Here is a 17,779-nt window from a genome sequence, read left to right as displayed (position 1 = left end):
GGAGGGCTCCACAAAAACAATTGAGAAATTTGAGAAAATTTCAAACTGCCCTTCAGGGCAAGAGGTCAAATTTGAAAATTAGGCAGATTAGGGATTCTAGGATAGGTCTAGTTGTAGCGGATGACTAAGAGACAGTTATTTCAGAATCTGTTTTTAGTAAAACATTGGTGGATCAAAAACTTAAAAGGAGGCCTCAAGTCATTGTCTATGATGTAGATTGTTGCCTGTCCAAGGAGGAGGTTGTGTCTCATATGGGAGCAAGACACCCTTGAATAAGGCAACATTCAAGTCTGCGTGCAGGTTTTTGTTCAAAACTGGTAGATATGATGCCCAAAGATATCATGATGAATTTGAAGTTAAGCCTTTTCTGTTTAAGATGTTTGTTGCTGAGGGTAGGTTTTTTGTGGATTTTTCTTCTTGTAGAGTGAGGAGTACATTACATGATTTGTAAGTGTTGTAGATTTTGTCATAGAGCAAAATTTTGTCAGTGTGCTTCACTCTGTGCACATTGTGGTAACGAGGATCCCAAGCCTGAAGAATATCCAAAAAAGTCTGAGGCTCCTACGTGTGTAAATTGCCGAAGGTCGTGCAAGGTTTGCAAGCACTTGGTCGATAGTATGGACTGTGGTTGTTGTTTGAGAGCGTTGAGACATATTTTAATTCATTGCATGGTTAGATTTAGAGCAAAATTCTATGAAGATGTTAGTAAGAAGAGAATATCTTGGTCAAGACATATCCCACTTGGGAATTGCTACATTGAAGGGAAAAATATGGCTTTAAAAAGGAAAGAAAGAAGGATTGGGATGCTTAAAGACATAGCAAAGTACCTATAAAAAAAATGGAGGAAGATGCTCAAGATAAAAAAAAAATTAGCACATTCTGTTGAAATGTATAGAAAGACATTCAGCTAAGATGAAGATTTTGTTAACATTTTATACTGTCAGTATGGTGGAAATAAATTATTTAAATTTATAATAAGAAGTATTGAAATGTCAGTACTTCCATCAAACATATATATATATATATATATATTTTTTTTTTATTTGTTCTTTAAACAAATAATCTTTTCATTTATTTTTTTATTAGGAATATTTTGAATGGATCTGGTTGTCTTGGTGTTAAACAAAGGGCAGGTTGTTTGTCTTATTTAGAAGACCCACATGGTTTTCGTAGTCTTCTGGCACAGACTCTTACATCTGATAAAGCAGTTTCATGGAGTGTTCCTGTAAGTATTATATTTTATTTTTATTAATCTATTAAAAACATTTACTGATACTATATATATATATATATAGATTTGTAAATGTTTCATTAATATTTTTTCTCAGTTTAGTTCAATTTATTTTTTATGTTCATTAATCATAATTAATTAAAAAATAATATAGAAAAAAGAAATTAGAGAGGAGGATCAATTTTGTACTTGTATAATTGTCTTTACTTGGTTCTTGCATGAAAGAATCATATCATTTTTAAGGAGAACAATGAATTCTATTTTGTGTGTGTGTGTGTGTGTCTCTGTGTGTGTGTGTGTGTGTGTGTGTGTGTGTGTGTGTGTGTGTGTGTGTGTGTGTGTGTGTGTGTGTGTGTGTATGCCTGTGGAAGGGAGAGGAAAACAGTCTATATAGTAGTAAACTTAACTTATTTGGCATTCATATAATGGCATTTAAAATTATGTTTTATAGTAGTTAAAGTCTAACTTCCATTATTATGAATATTGTGAAAAAATATGCTTTTTAAATAACCACAAATGAAAGATCTGATGTTATAAGATCAAGAAATCTTGGCAGCCTCAAGACGTGATCAAGCAATCTAGCAATTCTTAAAATTTTGATTTTACGAAACTTGGTCAGATTACTTCTGTATATGGGGCATTGATGCCATGAGACTGTACAGCAAGGTCACCTGCAGTATATAGAGATTTCACCTAATTAAGGTCTTATTTTTCTTAGGCACATTTGTTAACAATAAAAAAATAATATTTGTAGAATCACACCTCCACCCTAAAAACGATAAAATAAACTAATGGCTAAGTGGGTATACTGCATCAATAGTACCCCCGCTCACACAAGGAGCATTAGTGTAGCACTGATGTACAGCTGTTGTAGTCCTCTGCTATGCTGTGACATCATAAGTGGCCGCTAGTACCACCACACCTGTGCAAATGAAATATGGTATGCATATGTGCTTTAGTTAGAATCATTGAATTAAACAAAAAATATTTTATTTTAAATTAAGTTGTGTGTGTAAGCCGTGCATCAGAAAAAACTGCTTGACGGGAAAGTCCTACAATTGTGTTGTCAGCTTTTTTTGTTGTCTTGGAAGATAATAACTTAATTTTTTGTAGCTATTGACAGTCCAATCTGTGAGAAAAATAATCTTCTAAAATATATTTTGGGCAAGCTGATAAACATTTTACCATGCCTTAAGGAATTTTGTAACCAGTGACTGCAATTTTGTACTTCGCCTCAGCTGTTTTTTTTTTCCACTCCTGGTCTTGCAAAGTTTATATATCGAATGTGTTGACTTATTGGTAACTCTGTGGAGATTTCTACTTAAAATTGTCGTCACATGTTAAAAGGTTTATATTGAAATAGGTCTGTACAATAAAGACATGTTTATCCTTGGAAAATAATGTAGCTGACACAACATTAAAGAATGGGTACCAAAATGATACTAGTGCATGATAATATTATTTCAGCTGTTTCATGTATATAAACCTACAGTTTACTGCTGCCATCTGACAAACAGACTTCCATTATGTGAATTTAGTAAATATATCCTCAGCAAAGTGTTTTTTCCACAATTTTAATAAGAGTTTTTATTTTTTCCATCAATGGTCCTTTAATGTTCAACAGTCTAATGATCTCTTCTAAGACATATACACTGTTTTCAGATTAAAATGTTTTGAATATTTTACTAAACATTTTAATCAGTAACAGTTTAAGTTATTTGCAATATTATAATAAGTATTTAATTATAATTATAAAAATACTTAGCAATAATAAATAATATAGTAGACTGGATAATCTACTTTACTGTAATAACATGTAATGTAATTTCATTTCTATAAGATTGATAATTATAACTACACGTGAATGTGTAAAAAGGTCAGTAAATTAGTTTTAAGATATTTTATGTTCATCAAAGCAAATAGAACTAGCCTTTGTGGAACATAATCTTAGTTAGATAATCTGTTAACAATTTGATACTTTGTTAAATGATTTGATGAAACTGAACATGCATTTTTATACAAATACTATCCTTACATTGTGAAATAATGTGTGTAATTGCATTTGTATGAATTTTTTTATCAATTCTCCAGTTTCTTTTTTAACAGGCAGAATCAATATTTGCGTTTTCATCAGAACCATGTACTGTCAATTTTGCACATTTCTTTCTTGAACAAAATGAAAAATCAATATCATCAGCAAGTACTAATGAACTTCAGATTTTACAGTTTTTAACAAAACTTGTTTTTGAATGTGTTACTCATGATAAATTGTCTATGTTATCTATCTGGCTGAAAATGCTTCAAGTAAGTATACTTAAATTATTCTAAATAGATTAATAATACCTTTTTAACTAGTTGCAGACTGGATGAAACTGATAAAAATGACACTTTAAGCAGGTCACTTTATGAGTTTATTAATTAATTTTCTGTATTAACAATTTACAGTGTATTTGTTTTTTTTCTGCATAGAAAATGTTTGGACTGGTAAAAAAAATATATATTTTTAAGCGGTTCCTTTCTGTAATTCCTTTCTGAATTCTTAGTTATTCATGCTCCCAGTTTGAATTACTAAGTATTTTTTATGTCATAGACTAGAGCAAGTTTGAATAGTTTTGCTACACTATAGTATTCAAGCCAGTCCAGTTTTATTCACAGAGCAGTTTGTTTTTATTTACATATTTTTTGTATTTTCTTTTTTTTTAATTTCACTAAAGAAAGTTGGTATTTATATTTAATCAGATGTATTATTTTTAAAATTATTTTGGAGTTAGGAAACATTTTTTGTATAATTTAATGTGATATATATTCATGTCAAATGAATTTTTTATGTCAAAATCTTCTGATAAATGAAATGTGGTAGTAGCTATAACATCATTACAATTCAAATTTTCCATCTGTTTTAATATTTATAACAGTTATAATATTCAAGTTTCATTTTAAGTTTTGAATTTATTTTATAAGAGAAAATGAGTGATCTTTTATATACTCAAAACATTTATACCTGAAAAAATATTACTTATTTTTTCAATTTGTTTTTCTTTTTTAGTATGGTGAATTAGATATAAGCATAATTTGATAGAATTTTTTTTTATTCTAGTAATCATTGTTTTTTTCATATTATTGTTACTATAAACCTTGTGTATTATTGGACATTCTCAACCAATTGATCAAAAGATATTACTTTTTTTAGGAGGGGGATTAGTTGGTTAATGTCTTTTCTTCATTCACTGCGATAATCTGTTTAATCTAAATTGTTTAATTATTATTATTGTTATTAGAAAATGGAAATCATTTCTTGCAATTCTTCAGGTTACACTGTACTGTTAACTTTTTGTTTGCACTGTTTTTTTCTCCAGTTTTGGAGTTTTTTGTAAACTTACAAATTTTCTATCTCTGAACAGATAATTTTAGGTAACTTTAATAATTATACTAATTTTTACTTCTAGTCACTAAATAATGATGAAAGTAATCGTGTTGGGAATTTAAGTAAATAATTATTTTTTTAATTTACTGTGTTCTTAGATATCATCAATCTGTTGAAAGAATCAGGTTGAAATTCAAATGTTACTTATTATGAAAAATTAAAATTGTATAATGTGGTGGAACCACTTAATTGTAAAATATTTACAGTGCAAACAGAAATTAACAAATTAATAAATTTTCAGTTATTTAGATTAGTTAAATTTGTGTCAGTGTATGAAGTAAGAATACGAGTTTTCAACAGCTATACAGTACTGTTAATAAGAGCATGAGAAAGAGTCAGAGTGAAAGTAACTCTTAAACTAAAATGTTGACTCTTCTTTGCTGATTGAATGTGAACTGTGAATATTTTCTGTATACATAAGATGTAAGGTACTGACTGCTGAGATATGTTTCCTTTGTAGATTAAGAAGTGTGACAAAAAAAAAGTCAACCTTTTCTGACCATGTAGCCATTAAACTGGCTATGTACGGCGTCAGTTTTAAAACGATATTACAAAATCATTTTATGTGGTATCTAAGTCGGTTATTTTGTTTTATATTCACAAAGGAATCAGTTTTATTACACAAGTTGAACGATATAAAATGTTTTATTTAGACTAGAAAGAATATGACCATTTTTTCTCAGAAATGTGCTTGTGTGTATGTGTGTGTGTGTGTGTGTGTGTGACTTGTGTATTATAATTGCTATGAGGGTTACGGATTTATTTATTATTTACAAAAATAGCTTATCGTACTAGCAACATACCAATGTATTGAAAAACATAGTAAATTATGATATATGGCACACAAAAAAAAAGAAGGAATTTGTGGTCATTTGTCGTCACTTTTACTTGAGGTCTATAAATATCTTTTCCGACAAATGATATCGTAAACATGTAACACATAATGATTCGTAATGAATAAGAGTATACAGTAAAAATGGTTTTTTGTCAATCTGAATAGCCTTTTGAGTGGTGGGAATTTTTATAAAACTTAGTTTTCTGAATCTTCTTTCACTTATACTAACATATGTTACTAATCTGTGATTTATGACACGGGTGTTTCATCATATTTTGCTCAATTTTCAACCGATTTGCTGGAAAGTATTATTTTTAAAATCAGCAAACTATGTTTAATAAACAAAGCAAAAAAAAAAATTTTGCTAATAAAAAAGGCGGTAGAAATGCGCAAAAAAAATTCTGCAATTAAATTATCGTAATTTTTGTACTGTTTCAATTTTTTTGTTGTTACAGGCATAAAAAATATCCAATCATAATGGTTTTTGTTTTGTCAAAATCTGTTAAATCTCTTTAATATACTGTAATTTTTTTGGAATTTTTTTCACAAGAGGGTAGCATAAGACTATGAAGGGAGGCAATCAGATACCAACATATTTTCACGGAGCGCCAATCAACCGCGGATCATTGTGATGGGAAAAGGTTAATAAATGAAAATATTCGGAAAAAGTTGAGTATAACCTCAATTAATGATATAAAGAAATATTAAAGCTGTTTAAAGTAAATTAATACCCATTATTTGCCTAAAGGATTGTTTTTATATATACCTTTAGAGAGAGAGAGTAGGCAATACAGACTGAGGTTATGTTGGATAGAACAGATCATAAGACTTAACCCTTGAAGAAACAACCAAATTAAATAATGAAACTTCCATACAAATATTCTTATTTGTATGTGAAATGCAGGTTGTTGTGACATTATAGCACCATTAACAGATTGCGTGAATTGGCAGATAGAATGTTACATACTATCAACTGTATCGCATAATAAATTCATGATCTTAACTTCTAGATGCTTGTAACTTTATATATAATTCAATTGGCCATTTATTTACTGCTTATTTAACTAACTTACTCTTGGTTCTGGTTGCTCTTGTTTGTTCTTGGTTCAGTTCATTGAACGAATGTTTTTTATGTGTAAACAAAAGTATCTATTAATATAGATATTTTTCTGTTATGTTTGAAAATATTTATGTTGAAATTTAAAAAATTTTTAGGCTTTACAGAGTTTGGTGCAATGTCCAGAAGGAGCACATCAGTTAGTGTGGCAATTAAAACTTTTAATAGCACATGGACTTTCATATGACCCTTCTGAAGCTGATGATTCTTATATTCCACTGTTGTCACCTGATCTAGCATTAGCATTATTACAAAAAGTAAATAGTATTATTGACTCTTGGGAAAATGGTAAGTAATATAAATGTAAGATAGTTTTTACTTTTTTATTATCGCATAAATTTTTCATTAAATTATATCCTAACAGAATATAATTATAAGAAATTTTTGCATTTTAAAACAATGCTTTTGTTATATTTTTTGCATGTTTAGTATTCACAGAGATATCTACTTAATCAGAGTGTTTTTTCTTCTTTTTTTTTTTTGTTAGTATTATTAATTACCATAATTTTAAAATATTAAAATTATAGAAAGGTATGTTTACTATCTCACTGATATAAAATTAAATATTCTATTGCCATTACAATCTTTTGGTAGATAATAAAACTATTCTTATTTTTTAATTATAAATTTTTAATTTACCTGATCTGATTATTCTCAATTTTTATTTTTGAAAATACTGGGTTAACAAAGAAGAATACCAGGGTTTTAATTTGTTTTAATGTCTTCTACTTTTACAACTATTACAGGCTTTGAAGTCACTGACTAAGGTGTATGTGCTGACTTCACGATTGAAATGTTGCAGCATGAAGGTGATAAATTTCTTGGATGAGTTGACATTTCATCTTAGTGGAAAAGTAAACACTCACATCTGGGATCAGGAAATGAACTCTTACCATGCAAAAGGGATCCCTCCAAAATCAAATGTTTTCTGCGCAATATCTCAACAGCAGATTTACGAGCTGTTCTTTTTTTGTTGAAGCAACATTGCTCCAGACATGTTAAAGTATGGTACAAACTCTCCTAGTGGTTGAATGTGTATCACGTGATTTTTTTTTTACTCCCTGTATAATTAATGAATTTATTAGTAGGGTGTACAAGATTTACTAATTAGTAAATTTGAACATGATGATAGAATTAGAATTGCAAAATAATAAATTTAATTTATATTTAAAAACACATTCAAATTATGGCAAAAAAAAATTAGTTTTTATACTATTTATTTCACCAACTGATTGTAACTGCAGCTGAATAGTTCAGTTTTCATCAGCAACTGAGATGATAAACATATATGTTTTAATTTTATAACTAATTTTTGATTAAATTTTAGAAGAAAAAATGTTCTTAAAAGAAGAGAATTTTGCAAAAGTATTAACATGGGAGAAAAAACAAAAGGAGTAAGTGCAACAAAAAAAAATTTGTACATAAACAATATATGTATTTAAACTTTTATAAATAAATTGCAAATGTGTAATTTTTTAAACTAATCACACTTTTTGCAAGAAATAAGTTGTCTAAGTTGGGTAAATAGCTAATTCTAAACACAATACACTTCAGTGTATCAATGTAGCAACTGTTGGATGTCTGTTAGCTCCCTAGCATGGATATTATATCTGTGCATCCACTACACCCTCTGAATATGTTAAACTTATCAGAGCGGCAGTGGTTTCTCTTATCATTTAAGCCTTGCAGGAAAGCTTTAGTTTGAAATCCAAAGAGGATCCTGCTCTTTCTGATGTTGATAATGCTAGACCTGGGATCCTTGACTGCATAGAGTAAATGGTCCCAAATTGGAACATGATAACTATACAAAGATATATATGTGCGTATAGGTAACATTATTACAACGGGTCCTGTAATAGTTCGTTTCTGAAAAAGCAATCTGTTCCTCTACATGATGCTGCTAGATGTAGAAATGATTGACTCCAGTCCCTACATGCTGGGTTTGATTTTATACAGGAATGCCATTAATCTAAATTGATTGATGGTGTAAAATGTAGGAAGACTTATTGTGGCTTATTAATGTCACAGTGGCACTGTGTACTTGTAGATTGTGGTGTAATCAGGCTTAGTGGGATGATAAGCGACAGCAAATTCCACTAAGGAAAGGTATTAGTCATTTGTTGGTTGTATGCTGAACTATACTTCTTAGGAAATTTGTAAAAAGGTACACTCTTATGCATAAAAACTAACAATTTTTTTTTTTTAAAGATGTCTGATGAAATACTCTTAAAGTTATGTGTGATCTTTATGTTGCAGATGTCTCAGAACTGGTTTGCTCTTACCTTAAGACTGGAAAAATTGAGGATTCAGTTGATAATGTTGCTAAATTATCCATGTATACTACTTTCTATGACATTCCACTGCCTCAAAAACTTATGGAATTATTACTAGGTAAATTTAAGTTAAAAGTAAATGTACTTTTTGTGTTCGTGTATGTTTAGATTTAATTTAAACATATCACCCTGTATACTTTATTGATTATCAGATGATCATCAAAAGCACTTTTAAGCTGCTATAGCCAGTTTTCATAAGCCTCTCCATTTCTTCCTGTATTTTATATGGAATATATATTTTATATACAAATATTTTCCTAACGCTATCTGTGTTCCATACCTCCTTCCGTTCTTTTGCACTTTTCTGTACACTCTTCCACTCCCTTTACCCCATATCCCTTAGCCTATCTTTTGACTTTCTTCTCAATACTTTTACCTCAAGCGACCCCTTAGATATTCACTTTCCTGCATTCTCTTTATATGTTTGTATCAACTCATCCCTGATCTTTCTATTTTATCTTACAATTTTTCCTTCTTCACCGCAACTCTAAACCATCCATGATTCTGTCCAGCCTTGTTGTTCCTTTCTCTTGGTTTTTGTTATCACTTTATACTTTTCAATTAAATTTAATCCCATACTGCCGTCCTAGTTTCTCTTAAATTTCAAGGAAAGTCCTTGAAATTTTCATTTGTATTACACCATACCACAAGATTTTTCTACAAACCTTTCCAATCTTTTCTGTTACCTCCCATCAATGTATCACCTACCCCAAAAATAAAAAGTAAGGTGAGAGAAGCAATATTATGTTTCAGTTCACTACTCTATTCTAACCAACCTGTCTCTTCTTTCTTTATCTTTACACAGTTAACACTTTGTACATCTCCTTCACCCTTTTCACAATCTACAAGGCGCTGTTCAGAAGTAAAAGTCAATGAGTTATAAATATGAGATAGGCTAAACTGATTGTTTCGTGCATGAAAAGTAGCTTTAAGTGGTCTGTTGGGAATCTTACTACCACATTGCCAATAATTCATTGTTGTTTACCTTTTTTTTTTTTCAAAAGTCGATCTTTTGAAGACCCATATCACCTCTGCACTAATAATTATTGTATATATAAAATAGATTCGACCCAATCCACCCAAGTACAGAATTGAATAAGATAAAGTAACACTCACACACTAATACTATATATAGGACTGTAGTATTGGCTGGCCAAACACACGTGTAGTATATTATATTTTATTTTATAATACTTGATGTCATATTTTTAGTTCCTTGTACAAAGAAAAGGAAAAATTGTGATCGCAAAAAAATGTTGATATTCAGATTTCAATGGAAATATCTATTTTGACCATTCCTGAATCCATTTTGACTAGTTTCGGCTTGACATCTGTACATACGTATCTTGCATAACTCAAAAACGATTAGCTTAGGTTGTTGAAATTTTGGATTTAGGACTGTTGTAATATCTAGTTGTACACCTCCTCTTTTGATTGCAATTGACTGGACCAAAAGTATCCAAAAAAAGCCCAAAATCCAAAAAATTTTAATTTTGGATTTTTTCTTAACTGCAGTAATAAGCCCTCATTGAGAGCTTTTCAACGATGTATCATAACTCTACTTATTTTCATTGGTTCCAGAGTTACAGCCAAATACAATTTTAATTAATGAAATATTTGAATCTTACAAGGGGAAGGCATATCGATTCAAATCTGACTTCATCTCCTTTTTTTTAATTTTATTATATTGATTTATTAATAATTATTAATCTTTGAGTATAGATTTTTTGTCATTTTTAATTTTAATAATTTTAACATTTTTTATATATTTTAATTTATTATACTTTAATTTTGAATTTAATACGTAATTTTACATTAATTATTTTAAAAAAAAAGAAAAAATCTACAACTGAAGATGCAGGTTGCTGCAAAAGCACTTTTGTAGAGATTTTAAGAAAAAAATAAGGTGAGTGTCAATTTATTTTATTCAATTCTGTACTTGGGTGGATCAGGTTGAATCTATTTTATATATATATATATATATATATATATATATATATATATATATATATATATATATATTTACCATGTATATATATATATTTTTCAGATGGGAAATTTTTTATCATCCCCTTACAGTCCTGATCTTGTGCCCATTGACTACCTACATATACCTTAAAAACTAGCTTGCATCAAAGCAATTCGAGGAAAGTGAAAATCTCAATGCCAAGTGGCTACAATTGGGATTATACATAAAATTCAGATTTTATGTAGTGGGTTTGAAGAAACTTGTTTCACGATATTGAAAGTATTTGGAATGAAATGTTGACTGTAGAAGAATAAAAAATAAGTAAAGATTTATAAGTATTTGAAACCATTAATTTATTTTTTCAATTGTTCTCATTTTGTTACCGATCAGCCCTTTAGAACCGTGCCTTTAATTTCTCTACACCCATTCTCTTTAATGTCTTTCATACTTTTATTCTGTTTGTACTATCAATCACTTTTTCAAAAGCCAGAAAAGCTATCAACAAATCCTTCTCACATTTCTTAAAGAAAAGGTCTTGAAATTGATCACTGCAAATATATATAATTAACAGTCAATGTACCCATTCCAAAATTATGCTGTTCCTTTCTGAGCTTTCCTTTCAATCTTACTTACTCCTCCTTTTCTGCATCTTATAATAATTATAAATTATTCATCATCATAAGTGTTAATAAATTAACTTTCTAATAGATAACTGAATAAAATTCTTCAATTGAGATATTGTTTAAGAGAAATTTCAGTCTTTTATTCAGTTATGAATTACATTTAAAAAGCATATTAACTATTTAAATTGTTAATATATTAAAAAAAATTGTATCTAATTTGAAATTTTATGATTGAGGTTCTAATCTCAGAATGTAAAAGTAGTTATAGCTAACACAATAGTTCAAAATAAATTCCTCCTAATGTTTTGTTACTGTTAAAAACTTTTCCTGTTCATAATCTGTTAACGACTTATTGATTCCTTAGTTTGTTTGAATTTAAATCCATTAATACAATTTTTTTTATGGTTGTATTATAGTATTCAAATTACATGGCTGGAACCTGTATCAAAATTAGGGTCATTATGAAACATTTTCCATTATAATATAGGTGTTCAACCAATCAAAAGCCTATTTTTTTTCAACCACTGATTAAACAGAAACAGGTATTATATCTAATGTATCTTCTGTTGTTTTTTTTTACTTTGATTTTAATCTGATATAGTAGTTAGCTAGCAGAAGTTAATTTGAAAGCATACCAATAGGTAATATGTTTCTACATTACACTGTTTATTCTTTAACACAAATCAAAATTGAAGAAAAGTCAGAACCTTTTACTAATAACTTATTGCCAAAAATCGTGTTTTTTGCAAAATTAAAAAAAGAATATTCCATTAACAGTGTATTCTATCATTGATTTAAATCAATAATCCCAATATTTCCTCAGCCATAGAATAAAAATGGCCATTCATGCACAAGTTAATAGCACAAGGCTTAGCGAGTGTCATAACTTACTTTGCACTCATGCGACTGGCATGATGATAATCAGGTCATTGATAATCAGGTCATAGGATCATTGCATAATATACTGTTATCGTTTTGATTGTCATTATTGATAGCGTTAATCTCAAAATTTTTTTATTTTTCATTATTTGGTTTAAAAATTAATTTGTTGCTATGTTAGATAAATCAGAATTACCAACTTCTAAGCTCTAACATTTTCAGTTAACATTCTTTTAATATTGATGTTTATTAGTGACTCATGACTAAATACATACCTTGAAGATATTTTAATAGTTTATTATAAATAAAAATTAAAATTATTTACATTGTTAATAAAGTAAATAACATGTGAAAGACACAATTTCTTATTTACATTGGTTGACAATATAATTTGTCATAAAGTATACTTTTTCAAAAGTTTTCACAGAAATCAATAATTTTATTAATTCCAGTAAAAATGTATTGGTTTTTTTTATAGAAATGAAAATATTAATTTGTTTCTTTATGGTTGTGATGTTTGTAAAGCATGTAATTTTTAATAGTATATTCATGTAAGTGAAAAAGGTGATAGGAAACCACATCATTCCTTGCTTTACCATGTAGATTTTCATATAATCTTGGATATTCTTTAGAATAGTTGTGCAATTTTGCGATTTATTATCTCAGGTCATCTAAAATCATTTGGTTATAACACATATCATACATTTATGTCTGTAAGGATTTGAAGTATAATTTCCAGGTGTTGTCTTATAACTTTTATATAAAAAATGAATGATATAAAAAAAAATTAAATTTTCTATTTCATAATGTGTATTTTTTTAGATTCTTCTGATCCACTTAGTCTTTACATAAAGCTACAAGAGAGTCATTTACCTCCATCAACAGTAATGAAGATATTCTCATTATACAAATATTGTGTTACTATGTGATATTAGATTTTTATGAATTTGTCTCTAAAATTCTGTAGATATCATATTGATACAGAATGTGTGTACATAATGAATGTATTATTTTAAGTAAACTGTAAAATACAATTTTTTTTACATAAGCATTATGGTTTTCTTATTTTTACTAAATAAATTTTTAGATTTCACTTTTGATCTATTTTATTAAAGCAAGGAAATCTTTTGTTACTTCAGTCAAAGTAAATGTTACGTGAACATTAGAAAATTTCTGAACGTGAGATCTGAATATTTCGCAGCCTCTAGTTGTAAGTTGTAATCCTGATATTTACATAAGAGATAACAATAAACTAATTCTGTTAAAAATTTACATCTTTTCCATAAATGAGCAGTATTTTTTTTCATTGAGTATATATGCACTTTCTAGTGAAATTGGAATTCTTAGAAATACACGCTGTATAAAGTTTGACAGTTAAGTTGTTGGTTTGAGATGCTAATTTGCTTTTTTATTTTATATTTATTTTCACTCTAAGTTTCATTTGTCAGCATGTCACGTGCTGCACTACACTACACATAATCTTATTTAAAATAGTTTGATTAAAGAGTGGAAGTAGAAATGAATTTACAGTAGAATAGCAATAGAAGTGTGTAGAAGAGTCGAGTCATATAGGCAATAAATGGATGAACAGGTATACATTTTTTATGGTATAAAATTTGCCTGTTAAATGAAAAGCTTTAGAGCTTATAATTTGTACTGTACAGTCTTGAGAGCATCACAGTATTAAATTGAATTTGGTAAAAATTCAACTGTCATGACATTCCTATAATTATTATTTATCTGAGAGTTAGTTATGAAGTAACTATATCTGATGAATCCTAGAAAGAGGATGATTATAAGTTGTACCATTTCACCCCAAATGGTTTTGCTGTACTTTTGAGACAGATCTAAGATCATATTGTTCTCTAATTTCTCATTGAGTAAATCAAAATTAGAAGTAGTATGCTAATACAATACTAATAAGTGTACAATCAATACTAATAATGTATTGATTGCACTTTCCCTTTTTAGTACAGTATTAAAAAATAAATAAAATAAAATTTTAATTTAATGTCATAAGGTTTGTCCACTGAGATTTTTTCTACAATGTAAGGAAATACAGAATATTTTAATGTAATTGGCAACAAGTTTAACAATTTTGATCTTGAATTTAATGAATTAGTAATTTTAAATAGGTTTTTATAATTTAAAATACTTATTTTATTATGAAAATTTTAAAACTACAACTTCACAGATTTATAAAATTAAAAAAATATCATACAATTAGAATAAAATGTATGGCTTGTATGGCAAAATATAAGTAAGAATTACTATATGTGGAAATAAATTCTTGTTAAGCTTTCAGAAGATATTGATGCCATAAACTAAATTGAAACAACTATCCATACATCTATAAAATGAGATCAAAAATCCATCTGTAGGGAGGACTCCTCCAATAGAGGAATCTCTCCTGACCTAAATTTTTCACATAAATTGGGAGCAGCATGTTACTAATTAGTAATTCTCTGTTGATCAGCATTTAAACCACACTGCTTTCTTACCACACATCCTACGTGCAGTATTTTGAAACCTCTTCTAAGGCAGCTCTTGAAAACTGCACTTAGGATGTGTGATAGGAAAGCAATGTGGTTTAACTGCTGATCAACCGAGAATTATTAATTAGTAACATGCTGCTCCCAATTTATTTGAAAAATTTATGTCAGGACAGATTCCTCTGTTGAAGGAGCCCTCCCTTCAGATGGATTTTTTGATCTCATTTTGTAGTTGTATGGATAGATCACCATTTCTTTCTCACTGTCCACTCATTTTCCTTATCAATGATCCCTTCTTCCCTGTGGTTAGACATCCATATGTTAATGCATCTTTGGTACTTGTGGGTTTTTATGACAGGGAATGTTATCTCTGCTCATACTTTATCAGGTATTCTCATTTCTCATCCACCAGTTATTAACATATTGCAATGTGTATTAAGTAGGAGTAATACTTGATATAAGTTGTAGTAATTATTTTTGACAGCATACAGATTTTTTAACATGAATCCTTGAAGAAATAATAATGCATTTTGTTTACAAATGATTTGTGTATTACATCTCTACACTTTAGAGTTTCAACATTGAATAGATCGACTTCAGAGAATGTGGAGACCACATTCAGTATAGAGACCCAGTGACTTACAGTATTTTTATCAAGAATCCAAGATTAAGAATGATCTACTAATGATCTTTCTTTCTACATATTACATTGTGCTACATGTAGGAAGGGAACACATTATGATTATGTAAAAAAAGCAGTGTGTAAGTAACTAGTGTCGCACAAAGAATGTTTGTATTACATCTAAACAACATTATGTTTTGGTGTCAAAACTACGACTTCCTAAGACTGTAAAAGAATAAGCTTAGTAGCCACATTTCATTTTTGAGAGACATTCTTAGGAAGCTGTTAAGTAATTATAATCATTTCTATGCAATATATTGTATGTCATTACAAGAGAATATTTTACAAGGGGTGGTTGAAGAGTAATGCATACTGACTAATTAATAACTCCCAAACAGAAAGAAGTATTCAAATGAAATAAAAGGCAAACCAGTTTTCTCATCCTGTCAGTGAACAATTCCAGTAGTTTTTGTTAATCAACAACCTCATTTCGTCATCTGAAATGACAAAATTTTTCATTCTCAATATTTGTATTATCAACTCCCATTGCTCAAAATTGATTACCCACCAATAAACAGTAATTCAGTCAGCAGCTTGTAAATAACAATGAATGTTCAGAATTCACGTATTTGGCTGTTAGAATTCAATCACTGCACTTTTTTTAAATGTATGCCATAGCAGGTATACTTAATTTTATAGTAAAGGTTTTGAATAAAGAACGAGTGAACAGAGTCCATGATAATTTTGTTGCAGAGAGCTTCTTATGGGTATAAGATAGCTGCAATACAGTTCTGTTCAGTGTTATGTATGACTGTGTTACTCATTAAAATTTTTACTGTCAGTACAGCCTGTAGTAAACTGAACAAGGTAACATATTAAAAAAAAAAACACATTCAACCACTTCCAACTTTTTGCTTCCAGTAAATCAGTAAAAGAAGTTGCTCAGCCATAACACAAAATTAACAAATCTTATTAATTTGTAACAAATTGTCCATTACATCCCCTTACCAAGGTACTTTAATATTAATGATAAAGACTACTTCATTCTGTAGTAAATGAAATGTAGTTTGAACTATGGTTTTTATCAGAATCCATTAAATATTGCTTTTTTATTTATTACAGTTATATATTTATGTTTTTTAATATGTAAATCCAGTCTTCATAGTGTGCTGTGTGAATGGTCTGTCTGTATGTATTTTTTTTGACAATAATTACCATTATTTTTTCATGCATCAAATGGAGAATTGATTCCACTATTTGTTGTTTTGACGTGAATCAAGATTGATCAGACAGATAGCTTTAATACATTGGAGTTAATTATTATTCAGCTAATTCACACAAAAAATTGTTAAATTGATCACACGGACCTTATGTGTTGATCTCTAGTCGCTGCGAATGTTAATGTATAAATACTAGAAAAACTGCAGTTAATGTATTAAACAGTGACTATGTGCTGTTAATATGGGTACACCATTTCTAAGAAAATATAAGTATGTACATAGTATAATGTAACGATTGCTTACTGAGCTACTAGCTAGAAGGAAGTGGTAAAGAGTCATTACATCAGTCAATAGCGTGTGGTGGATAGAACCATATTAAACGGATAACCTATCAAAATGTTCTGGCCATCCTGATTCCATAGGGGAACACAAACCCCCTTCAGGGTAGAGCCCATCAGGGCTTTACCAAAAGTTATCTTCTAGACCCTCAATACCTGATTACATATTTCAGTTGTTAAGATGGCACCGATGAAAATCCCTCGAAAGAATTTCCATCAGTGTTGAAACCCATCAGCTTACAAAAGATATATTTCAAACTCACCTAAACCAAACCAAAAAAACTGATAGCCAATAAAAATTTACAAATTGAGCTGTAACAAAATACTAATCTCTTACCTTCAAAAATTGTTTGCAACATCACAATTCTGAAAATCAAACACCATGAACGACCTTCTACCATCCAATGTTCCTGCAAAGGTTGGGAACTCACCCAAAACATAATAAACCGTGTGACCGTGTTGTACATTTAAATGCCACCAACTCCTCTTTCTCATCCATCAAAGTACTGTGCCACCATAAAGACTTTGCATTAATGACTGCATCCATCAGAATGAGACAGCCACCAACAAACCGGACAATCTTGTCCCTTTCTCTAAATGTCACTTAGCTGGGTTCCTATACTGAAAATACGAATTTGCAACATAAGGTTGCTAGTCCCCGATTACCAGCTTCATGACAACATAGTGAAAATCAGA

The 17,779-nt window shown here is 29.3% G+C and overlaps 1 protein-coding gene across 3 annotated transcripts in view; it reads left to right on the top strand.

Annotated features, from left to right (window-relative positions):
• Positions 1-13,460, top strand: part of shtd (anaphase promoting complex subunit 1) — a 114,746-nt gene extending 101,286 nt beyond the window's left edge. For 2 of the 3 annotated variants that reach the window (XM_075376917.1, XM_075376916.1), the window contains 5 exons: positions 1,087-1,225; positions 3,338-3,535; positions 6,706-6,895; positions 8,864-8,998; positions 13,234-13,460. In XM_075376917.1, coding sequence (XP_075233032.1) covers positions 1,087-1,225; positions 3,338-3,535; positions 6,706-6,895; positions 8,864-8,998; positions 13,234-13,340 — 769 coding nt within the window. In that variant the 3' untranslated portion in view covers positions 13,341-13,460. Of the gene's footprint in view, positions 1-1,086; positions 1,226-3,337; positions 3,536-6,705; positions 6,896-8,863; positions 8,999-13,233 lie in introns of those variants that run through there. The other variant, XM_075376918.1, reaches the window with a different exon arrangement.
• Positions 13,461-17,779: the final 4,319 nt, after the last annotated feature.

The sequence above is a fragment of the Lycorma delicatula genome, chromosome 10 (assembly GCF_047948215.1).
Source record: "Lycorma delicatula isolate Av1 chromosome 10, ASM4794821v1, whole genome shotgun sequence".
In the NCBI taxonomy this organism is placed as follows: domain Eukaryota; kingdom Metazoa; phylum Arthropoda; class Insecta; order Hemiptera; family Fulgoridae; genus Lycorma; species Lycorma delicatula.
The sequence above is the reverse complement of the archived record's forward strand: the minus strand, read 5'-3'. Positions and strand labels throughout refer to the sequence as shown.